Genomic DNA, 11,895 nt, shown 5'->3' on the forward strand with positions numbered 1-11,895 from the left:
TTTGACATTCCTTTAGCGCAGTTAGATGCGGCTTATAACACGGGGCGGCTTATTGGTGGACAAAGTTTTGAAATATGCCGTTCATTGAAGGCGCGGCTTATAACCCAGGGCGCCTTATGGTGCGGAAAATACGGGATATCAACTAAAGCCCACACTTAAACTTTCCACGTGCAAGATTGAATCTATTTTAAAAAATTATTTCATAAGAAGCCAAAAAGTGCAAAAACAATAATGTTGGTGTTGGAGGAGTTGTGAATGACTGCAGGGACACAACATTAGATACACCTGCAGAGTGCAGGTGTACCTAATTCACAACTCCTCCAACATGAACATTATTGTTTTTGCACTTTTTGGCTTCTTATTAAATAACTTTTGTAACCTATTTTTATGGGCTTTCCTCTTTGTGATGTTAAGTTCCTGTTATGCGCTGTTATACAGTATATGCCTTGAGCGCTTATTTTGAAGGCGCTAAGAGCGGAAGTGATGTCACGTTTGCGGAGGTTTTTGAAAGAAGGTAAATAAAGTGGTCTTCGTGTAAACTGGAGCCTCCGTGTTTGTTATTTTGTAGTTTCATACAGTATAGGCGACATTTATAAACCCTCGGTTACACTTTTTTAAATAGATTCAATCTTGCACGTGGAAAGTTGAAGTGAGGGCTTTAGTTGCGGCGCATGGACTTAATTTCTAAGTAAAGGTAAGACCATAATAACGTTTTTTTTATTAAATGTGCTTTTTTTGTGTGCTACAGTTTGTATGTGTAAAGTTAAAGTTAAGTTAAAGTACCAATGATTGTCACACACACACTAGGTGTGGTGAAATTTGTCCTCTGCATTTGACCCATCCCCTTGATCACCCCCTGGGAGGTGAGGGGAGCAGTGGGCAGCAGCGGCGCCACGCCCGGGAATCATTTTTGGTGATTTAACCCCCAATTCCAACCCTTGATGCTGAGTGCCAAGCAGGGTAGAATGCTGGTATGAGCTTTTAAACATAACCCGTTAACTGCTGCCAATCAAATGGTGAATAAGACACTCTTTAGGGTTCATATGTTTGTAAATCTGACTGTGATGAAGTCAGTGCCTCACCAGCCATCAACCTCACCGCACGTCACTGAGAAAGACGCACCTCCTACTGAGTCCACATGCTGTTCTCAGTCGGGTGGCTACTTTCAATATAGTTTGCGATTGAATCTTCATCTAAACGGGATAATGTGAGCGTTCCATCGGTCGGCATCCCAGCGAGAGTGGAAATATTATAGTGTTTGTTTTATTCCGGTTTGTTATGGTTAGTTTGTATCTTTAGCACCGAGCAATGCTGCTAATACTATAGCGTCACAATGAAACTTCATCCATCACTCGGCTTCTAAAACTTATTACTCATCCTCTTTGTGTTCAGCCTCAAATATATAAGGTTCTGGATCATAATTCTTCCCAAAGTAATCGCTGTTGGCTCTCACAAAGTCTGCTTGATTAGCATTGTTGTTGATAGGGAAGGGATCTGCGGTTCCTAACGCTACGTCATTATTAACTCTCAAAATGGTTTGGGAATGTCCATGAAATGTATGCTATTTTGATCATATCTATTTATTCGCAAACTTTGGAAGTTTTTGGTGTCATAAATCAGATAAAGACGTGTTTTTAACAGCAATCGACATCCACAACTGCCACAACACATTCATTTATCATCATTCAAATTTGACAATTATAGAATAAACAAAACAATTGTCAAAACGACACAATCAAGGCAAAATAACTACAAACTTAACCAATGTGAACATGGTAGATTTAAGCCAGTGGTTTTTAACCTTGTTGGAGGTACCGAACCCCACCAGTTTCTTATGCGCACTCACCGAACCCTTCTTTAATGAAAAATAAAATGATGTTTTTTTTTCCAAATCAAGACAAAGTTATATGTTTTTGGTAACATTTTAGTATGGGGAACATATTCTAAGTAACAAAGACTTAATTTAGAGTTTTTGGATAATAGGGGAACATATTCTAAGTAACAAAGACTTAATTTAGAGTTTTTGGATAATAGGGGAACATATTCTAAGTAACAAAGACTTAATTTAGAGTTTTTGGACACTAGGGGAACATATTCTAAGTAACAAAGACTTAATTTAGAGTTTTTGGACAATAGGGGAACATATTCTCAGTAACAAAGACTTAATTTAGAGTTATTTGGTTAGGGTTAGGGCCAGGGTTAGAGGGTTAGGGTTAGGGGGTTAGGGCCAGGGTTAGAGGGTTAGGGTTATAATAAGGCCATGCCGAATAAGGCATTAATAAGTACTTAATAATGACTCGTTCAGAGCCAATATGTTACTAATTTGCATGTTAATAAGCAACTAATTAATGGTGAATATGTTCCCCATACTAAAGTGTTACCATGTTTTTTACTGGTGCACAAAATGAAGCGTGCATGAACATCACCTTGTTCAAACAACAAAACCAACACAGTGCATAAACTCACAACAAATGACACACCTGCAAATCAGTCTGACTTCTGTTGTTGCCGTATCCGTAATAAGTTTTTATTTACACGATGAGTCGGGTGTGTCTTGACCTCCGCCGAACCCCTGAGCCCGACTCACCGAACCCCTAGGGTTCCATCGAACCCAGGTTAAGAACCACTGATTTAAAGCATTAAATAAAATGCAGAAACACACATTTTTACAATGGAGTTCAGGGTGCGCATCTCTAACTACAAAGATGATGGTCATGTTGACTTAAGTCTTTGCATCTTACTGTTTCGTTGAGTGGATCATTTACAATGAAAGAAGGTATTGTGCGTCGATACTGCATCAGTCTGCCGCCATCTGCTGCCGGCCACAACAGGAGCAGCTGATTGCCCGCACCTGCGCTGATTGGCGTAGCGGCAACCAATCCGAAAGTTCGCTTAAAGTCAGCTGACACGTCATCCTTAATGTGTGACGTGGGTTGCGCCTGAATTGCTATTGCGACATCTAGTGGACACATTTAGAACGGCGGTTTCTTCCATTAAAAAAAAATTGCAGCTCATTTTTTAACTCCCCAAGTGGAGGAGTTCAAGTACCTCGAAGTCTTGTTCACGAGTGAGGGAAGAGTGGATCGTGAGATCGACAGGCGGATCGGTGCGGCGTCTTCAGTAATGCGGACGCTGTATCGATCCGTTGTGGTGAAGAAGGAGCTGAGCCAGAAGGCAAAGCTCTCGATTTACCGGTCGATCTACGTACGATCCCACCACAACATAAATTGTGGTGTGAATCCTGTGCAGGTTTCGAGAACCTTCCTATAATTGGTGCTATTTCCCCTGTGACTGCTACTAAAAATGTAGAACGCATTAACTATGTTTTTTATAATCTGTTGAGACTGACCAACCTGACTCGTGATGCTGTTGAGGGGCTTGCTGAACAACTTGCCCCAACTTCCCTCATGGCCGTCCAGAACCGCATAGCCCTTGACCGTATCCTAGCCAAGGAAGAAGGTGTGTGTGCAATGTTTGGTGACCAATGCTGTACCTTCATTCCTAACAACACCGCCCCCGATGGCTCGGTCCAGAGGGCCCTGGAGAGCCTCCATGCCCTGTCTAAGGAACTTACTGAAGTTTCCGGTGTCTCTGACCCCTTCAAAGATTGGCTCCAAAGCACCTTTGGAAGGTGGTCTGACCTAATTAAGTCTGCCCTGATCTCCGTTGGAGTTTTCCTGGCCATCATAGCCTCATGCGGTTGCTTTATCGCCCCTTGTGCTAGGTCTTTATGCACCCGCATCATTGTTAGAGCTGTAGAAGGACAACCCCACCCTATTTCTGGGTTTGCTATGTCACTGAAGGGGGTCAAGCAAAGTGGTGACTTTCGAGAAACGCTAGTTTCCTTCCCTGACAGTGACGACATTGACATAGATTCCATCCGTTTATCTCCCATGTAACTATGCTTTTAATTTTTTACTACCTTGCTCAAAGAGGGGCGTATTTTAGAAGTGTTGTACTAGTGATAAAGATCTTTTTAGAAGATCTGAAGGGGGAATTGTCGGAGGCAGATATTTACATATATCCGAATTTAAGTGTTACTTCTTTTATTTCATAGTCATATTTGAAAACAGCTCGTGTTTTTTCCATTTGTTCTCTTTCTGTTTGTCTGCAAGTAAACTGTGTGTGTTAACCTTGAAGCTTTGGAATGTGTTTTGACTAGAGAGATAATGTGCATGTGTTTTGACTAGAGAGATTTAAGAGGGGAGAGGGTTTTGGTCGGGAGGACAGACCATCTTAGCGGGGCGATCCGATTGTTCTATGCTGTCTCTGTCAATGTATATATGCAAAGCTTTGCAAATATATTACAAAATACCTATTCTGTCTCTGGTGGTTTTTCAACTCAGCTTTAAGTGTCGTAAAGAGCTTGGGGAGCGACTTGTGACTTGAATTCCCTGGGAGGAACAACTGGTCATCAAACGCAACACCATCCTCACCTATGGTCATGAGCTTTGGGTCATGACCGAAAGGACAAGATCACGGGTACAAGCGGCCGAAATGAGTTTCCTCCGCCGGGTGGCGGGGCTCTCCCTTAGAGATAGGGTGAGAAGCTCTGTCATCCGGGGGGAGCTCAAAGTAAAGCCGCTGCTCCTCCACATTGAGAGGAGCCAGATGAGGTGGTTCGGGCATCTGGTCAGGATGCCACCCGAACGCCTCCCTTGGGAGGTGTTTCGGGCACGTCCGACCGGTAGGAGGCCACGGGGAAGACCCAGGACACGTTGGGAAGACTATGTTGGGAACGCCTATGCCTCGGGATACCCTGGGAGGAGCTGGACGAAGTGGCTGGGGAGAGGGAAGTCTGGGCTTCCCTGCTTAGACTGCTGCCCCCGCGACCCGACCTCGGATAAGCGGAAGAAGATGGATGGATGGATGGATTTTTTAACTTTGCAAACTCGGGTCACGGATGAGGTTTAACCTGCTCACGGGCCTGACGGTGTTTGCCTTCCTAAAAGTGTCTGCTTCGCTGTGGTTCTGTCTTTGTCTCAGCTGGTCGCGGAAGGCCTTGCAGAGCAGAAAGTAGATGAGCGGGTCCAGGCAGACGTTGAGGGCGGACACGGCAACGGTAACTTCCTTCAAGTACAAGATGGCGACATTGGAGCAGGATCGAGGAATGAATGCGTAGGGGAGGCGGACCAGGTGGTACGGAAGGAAGCAGACGCAGAAGATGACGACCAGCACCACAATGTTCCTGCGGGACTTGGCGAGCTTCTTGTGGCCGCAGGACGATGCTCGCCGCTGCTGTGCCGCTGCCAGCCTGCGGGTGGTGCTGTAGTAGAAGAAGAGCAGGGCGAGGAGGACCAGCAGGAAAATGGCGGCGGAGAAGGCGTGGACGCCCTTGTAGAGAAGCCTGAGCGGCTCACTGTGAAGTTCGTCGCAGCACGTCATGCCGCCGCAAGGAGGCGGAGCCTGCTGAGTGGTTAGCGACAGGATGATGTAAGTGCCTGCAAAGGCGAGGAGGACCAGCCAAGTCGCCGTGGAAGTGACGCGAGCCGCGCACACCGACTGCAGCAGGTGACTTCCTGAAGGCTGGACGATCTTAAAGTACCTGGTGGGAGGAGCCTGCTCAGCATCAGCGCTCACACTCAAGACGGCGGACCGAGGGCCTACCTGTTGGCAGCGATGTAGCCCATGAAGAGGATGCTGGCGTACATGTTGAGGTAGATCGCCGTCACGCCGAAGTTGCAGTACGCCTTGCGGACTGCAGCGGAACACGTGGCGTAGTTGGCGACGCGCAAGGGAAGAAACAGGCTGAGCATGAAGTCTGCGGCCGCCAGGTTCCTCAGGTAGACGGCGACGGCGCTGGACGCGCCGGCGCCACACAGGTAGACCCTCAGCGTCACGCCGTTGAGCAGCAAGCCCACCTGGAGACGGAAGCAATGAGTCCTGCTGCCGACCGAAGCGCAAACGGGAGTCTCACCAGGAAGACCAGACTGTAGACCACCATGAAGGGGAGGCCGTGCAGGGCGGTGGGGCCGCTTGGCGAAGTTGTGGAGTTGTCGGGGGCGGACTGATTAGAGCGCGGGGTCACTCCGAGCAGGACGCTCATGTTTCTGGAGGCAAACGGGACAACAATTCATTTGTCATTTGTTGTGAGTTTATGCACTGTGTTGGTTTTGTTCTTTGAACAAGGTGATGTTCATGCACGCTTCAATTTGTGCACCAGTAAGAAAAACATGGTAACACTTTAGTAGGGGGAACATATTCACCATTAATTAGTTGCTTATTAATGTTAGAATAATTGTTTGTAAGTTATCACAAAAGAAAAGTTGTATTATGAATGCTGTCTTTCGAGGCCTAACAAGAGGAAGAACGCTCGTGAAACGCCACTGTGATTTCAACACGGACAGATGGCAGGATCTGCTCAACTTCCGGAGGAACTCTCTTTGAAGTGTTAAACGAACTCTCTCTGAAGTATTTCACAAACTCTCTTCCAACTATTTGGTAACCGAGGTCAACGCTATTTACGACCCGCTGCCCTCTTGAAGTCACTGTGGTCAGGAGACGGGAGGGGTTATCCATTGTCCTCCAACACCTGCCCCAGCTGGATCCAGGAAGAGCCCAAGCACGAGAAATCCTCTTCTTGGACTTCAAAGCGACCGAAAACAATGACTCTTTTACACACTTAACATTCCTGCTGTGACATATGTTGGTGCGTGAACATGGAACATCTGAATTAAAAGAGGAGACGAAAACCTTCTTCGTCAGAGCGTGGTGCAGGACTGTGCAGAGAGTGCAGTGGCCATGTCTCTCCTCAATATTGAGTCCAAATTGAATTCTGTCTCTGTTTGATTCCTTGCCTTTTGTCTTGTTTAATAGATGTCCTGTGTTTGAACGTGACAATTAACATGCAAATTAGTAACATATTAACTAGTCATTATTAAGTACTTATTAATGCCTTATTCGGCATGGCCTTATTATAACCCTAACCCTAACCCATACTTGCCAACCCTCCCGGATTTTCCAGGAGACTCCCGAAATTCAGCACCTCTCACGAAAACCTCCCGGGACAAATTTTCTCCCGAAAATCTCCCGAAATTCAGGCACACAATATAAACAGCGTACCTGCCCAATGACGTTATAACTGTAAAATGATCGAGGGCGAGTTCTTGGTTTCTTATGTGGGTTTATTGTTAGGCAGTTTCATTAACGTCCTCCCAGCGCGGTAACAACACACAACAACAGCAGTCACGTTTTCGTCTACCGTAAAGCAGTTCGTCTGCCGTAAACAGCAATGTTGTGACACTCCTAAACAGGACAATACTGCCATCTAGTGCATTTGATGAAAGCACTTTTGTGCGTGCCACACAGCAATGCATCATCAGAGAGGGTGTTCAGCATGGTTAGAAATATAGTGACAAATAGAACAAGGATGGACAATTCAACCCTTAACTCAACAATGAGTAGATGAGTGTTATGTGTGTGTATATGTGTAAATAAATGAACACTGAAATTCAAGTATTTCTTTTATTTATATATATATATATATATATATATGAAATACTTGACTTGGTGAATCCTAGCTGTAAATATACTCCTCCCCTCTTAACCACGCCCCCTCCCCGCCCCCCACCCCCCCCGAAATCGGAGGTCTCAAGGTTGGCAAGTATGCCCTAACCCTAAAAAAATAATTCTAAATTAAGTCTTTGTTACATAGAATATGTTCCCCATACTAAAGTGTTACCAAAAACATATAACTTTGTCTTATTTAACTTTGTCTTGATTTGGAGAAAAAAAAAACATAATTTTATTTTATTTCACCACCAGAGGCCGCTGTTCCTAAATTGTGGTATGGAAATGTACGGCTTTGGGATCGTAGCTCACTTACATAGACTTCTCTGTCACAAGAGCAGGGCCGGCCAGTGGCATAGGCCGTATAGGCAAATGCTAAGGGCGCCGTCCATCAGGGGGCGCCACGCCAGTGCCACAAATGTTGGAGAAAAAAAAAAAAAAAAAAAAGAAAAGTTGGTACTATTATTTCTAAATACAAAAAATAATCCCACGTTAATTAAAATGTAAAGTAAAGCCTATTTAATAGAAATATTATTTGTTACAACATTACGCCCCCCCCTTTCCCCCCGCACGGTGAGCCCCCTCCCTTCCCGTATCATGACTCTTTTTGGACGTCACCACATCAAAAAATCAACACAAGATGTCAAAACGGCCAAAACTGTCAGGTGCCCAGGGAAGAAAAAAGAGAAAAGAAGAGGAGGAGAAAGGAGAAAAGACAGAGGTAGCAGGTAGGTAACGTTAGCCTACATGAAATTATTTGTCTGTTACAGAACGTGATAGTAACCTGGCTTTTTAGCATTAAGCTAATGTTACATGATTCGGCAATTGCTAATCAATAAATAGCTAGTTCTGTTTTAACGTCGGGTTAATATTGTGGAGGGGGCTAAATTGTTATGGAAAATAATAATGTAACGTTAGCTAATTACAGTACTCCCGCCTTACATTCCTCAGGGACATTTGTATTAGATCTTTTAAGCAGGTGTTTTTTGTTTACATTGTTATTGCCTTCTGGTTAGCTAATGTTTGCCCTGCAGGTAATAGTCACTTTTCCACCCCTTTATACATTAGGTATAGTTGTAAGCCTAGTTGTTAAAGTGCACATCAATAATGTTAATTAAGCAATATCACATGAGAGGGAATGCTGTTTTTTAGTTTAAGCACTGCTGTGATTCGGTTAAAGATAATCATAACATAACATTCTCATATAATATATGATACTGTTACTTTGCATTCTGCTATTCAGCATTTCACTGTAATGATGACAATAAATTGAATCTAATCTAATTTGCATATCAGTTAACATCATACATATATCTCTTTGGTTTTTCATCTATATTATATCATTTCATTGTATTCCTGGAATCATATGTTTTTATTATTAAACTGTAATACTCAATGGTGTCACATACTCCTCTCTTCAGATGCACTGTTGAAGTTTCTAAATCCCACCCCTGGGCCATCTACCACATCTACCGCTGCTGCCTCCACTTCAGCAGCACAACCCACCAGTTTTGCAGCAGCAAAACATACAGCCATCTCTTCACTTGATGAGAGATTTCAGAGCCTTGGAGAGGTGAATGACAAGTTTGGAGTACTCCTCAATTTCCACAACTTACAAAAAGAAGAGCTGCTACAGCCCTGAGTACTACTCTGACCCATGACAGCCAGCTGGACATTAATGGCACAGAACTTGCAATGGAAATGCAGAATTTCCCACCATTGCCATCAAAGAACATGACAAACATGGAACTCTTGACCTTCCTGCATGAGAAGAAGCTGGCAGAAATGTACCCCAACATGTGGGTTGCTCTGAAAATCTCTATTAAAAAGCACAAATAGAGAAATCTGTAGGATCCCCTTTTTTTGTAATATAGTTGTTAAAGTCATACTGGTTTGATATCTTGTTTTGGGCAGTGCCTTATTTATATTGTATTTTTAATTTATTTTATGCAACTTGTTGACACGTTTTATTTTGTGTTTATGTATGTAAAAAATATTGTATTTCATACCCGTATTTTCCGCACCATAAGCCGCCCTGGGTTATAAGCCGCGCCTTCAATGAACGGCATATTTCAAAACTTTGTCCACCTATAAGCCGCCCCGTGTTATAAGCCGCATCTAACTGCGCTAAAGGAATGTAAAAAAAAACAGTCAGATAGGTCAGTCAAACTTTAATAATATATTAAAAACCAGCGTGATGTGGGCGCGCATGGAGTCGTATATCAACATGGACGGAGCTGCGTGAAAAAAGCCACCCGGCCTCTTCGCGTAAACTTACCTTAACCACTCGCTCATCTTTTCTTCATCCATCCATCCCTTCGAGTTAGCTTTTATGATGACGCCGGCTGGAAAGGTCTCTTTTGGCAAGGTCTTCCTTTTGAATATCACCATGGGTGGAAGTTTCTGGCCATTAGCATGGCAAGCTAGAACCACAGTGAAGGATGACTTCTCACTCCCTGTGGTGCGAATATTCACTGTACGTGCTCCCGTTGTATCCACAGTGCGGTTCACAGGAATATCAAAAGTCAGTGGAACCTCGTCCATGTTGATAATGTTCTCTGGCCGGATCTTTTTTTCAGCTATCTTGTTTTTACAATATGCACGGAAAGTAGCCAGCTTTTCTTGAAAGTCTTTAGGCAGTTGCTGTGAAATAGTAGTCCGTGTGCGGATGGAGAGATTGCGTCTTTTCATGAACCAGAAACCTGTCGCTTAGTAGGAGCCATTTTGTGGTCTTTACAGATGTAAACACACAAAGGAAATGAAACGTAATATCCGCGCGCTTCTTCTTCTTCTACGGGGGCGGGTGGTTGCTTACAGTAGAAGAAGAAGCGCTTCCTGTTCTATGGGGGCGGGTGCTTACCTTGGCGGTTGCTTGCGTAGAAGAAGAAGCACTTCCTCTTCTACGGGGAAAAAAGATGGCGGCTGTTTACCGTAGTTGCGAGACCGAAACTTTATGAAAATGAATCTTAATATTAATCCATATATAAAGCGCACCGGGTTATAAGCCGCACTGTCAGCTTTTGAGAAAATTTGTGGTTTTTAGGTGCGGCTAATAGTGCGGAAAATACGGTATTCATTTTTTATTTTTTGTATTCATTTATTTATTCTTTTTTTTTTTTTTATCTTGTTAACTATTCTGATTGTTAATTTGCTTTCTTTAAGTAAAAAAAAAGGTCAAAGACAAAGCTATTCGGTTTCTTGTGAGTATATACACTTCACTGCCGATGTGGGGGGGGCGCCACCTAAAATCTTGCCTAGGGCGCCAGATTGGTTAGGGCCGGGCCTGCGCAAGAGTGTCAAAATGTAAACATTCAGCTGCTCACAGCTCGTCCGATACTGAGGAACCTTCATTTACGGAAGCCTCATTGTTGACGTACGAACCACTAACTGATTAAAAATATGCTATTTAGTTGGCTCTTATCAAGTGGTTTTTTTTTTTTGCATTTTTTACGACAAAAAAAATCTAGTCCAATCGTGAGTCCAAAGTTTTTAAACAATATGAACAACATTTAGATTCGTGACAACAAGGTGAGGAAGACACGAAGGTCAGAAAGACCATTTGTCCTCCAAAAACCTGGGAAAAAAGTTGACCATCACGGAACAAACAATAAAGTGTCACAACTGACCTGAGTACAGAACACTGGAGTCCACTTTTCTCTTGAAACCTCAAGAAGACACGCCGACTGACCTGAAGACCCCACAAATGGACACACACACACACACACACACAACACCTTTGTTCTCGACTAACTGAGCTCACTCTCCTCCCACACAGACCTGCTGACGCAAAATGTTTATATATTTTCATGTCACACACAACCACACACACACACACACACACACACACACACACACACACACACACACACACACACACACACACACACACACACACACACAGAGGTGGGTAGAGTAGCCAGAAATTGTACTCAAGTAAAAGTAAGGAGTAGTCACCCAAATATTTACTTAAGTAAAAGTAAAAAGTATGTTGTAAAAAAACTACTCAAGTACTGAGTAACTGATGAGTAACATACACACACATATCATATATATATATATATATATATATATATATATATATATATATATATATATATATATATATATATATATATATATATATATATACACACACACACACATATATACATATATATATATATATATATATATATATATATATATATATATATATATACATACATTGATATATACAGTATATAATTTATATTTATTTGTTTTGCCGTTTTTGTTTACATGTTAAAGGTGTTTTAATGAATATACATGCATGTTTAACACATATAGATTCCTTTCTTTCATGAAGACAAGAATATAAGTTGGTGTATTACCTGATTCTGATGACTTGCATTGATTGTAATCAGACAG

General features: G+C 42.9%; 1 protein-coding gene across 2 annotated transcripts; it reads right to left on the bottom strand.

The window, feature by feature from the left end:
* Positions 1-1,989: 1,989 nt before the first annotated feature.
* On the bottom strand, positions 1,990-11,233 carry LOC133614164 (P2Y purinoceptor 14-like). Of its 2 annotated transcripts, none has more exons than XM_061971978.2 (4): positions 11,136-11,233; positions 5,918-6,050; positions 5,608-5,861; positions 1,990-5,545 (listed from the first exon to the last, which is right to left on the bottom strand). In XM_061971978.2, the coding sequence occupies exons 2-4, from the start codon at positions 6,044-6,046 to the stop codon at positions 4,879-4,881; spliced, it is 1,050 nt and encodes a 349-aa protein (XP_061827962.1). In that variant the 5' UTR covers positions 6,047-6,050; positions 11,136-11,233; the 3' UTR covers positions 1,990-4,878. The 2 variants fall into 2 exon arrangements, with proteins under 2 accessions (XP_061827962.1, XP_061827961.1); XM_061971977.2 differs by lacking the exon at positions 11,136-11,233 and adding an exon at positions 7,826-7,912.
* Positions 11,234-11,895: the final 662 nt, after the last annotated feature.

This window comes from Nerophis lumbriciformis, linkage group LG17 (genome assembly GCF_033978685.3).
Source record: "Nerophis lumbriciformis linkage group LG17, RoL_Nlum_v2.1, whole genome shotgun sequence".
NCBI lineage: Eukaryota > Metazoa > Chordata > Actinopteri > Syngnathiformes > Syngnathidae > Nerophis > Nerophis lumbriciformis.

Coding starts and splice junctions, on each gene's coding strand:
- LOC133614164 (XM_061971977.2), bottom strand. CDS start 7,866: ATGCCACTGGCCGGCCCTGCTCTTGTGACAGAGAAGTCTAT. Junction 6,051..7,825: donor CTTGTGACAGAGAAGTCTAT/GTAAGTGAGCTA, acceptor GTTTGCCTCCAG/AAACATGAGCGTCCTGCTCG. Junction 5,862..5,917: donor TCTACAGTCTGGTCTTCCTG/GTGAGACTCCCG, acceptor TTCCGTCTCCAG/GTGGGCTTGCTGCTCAACGG.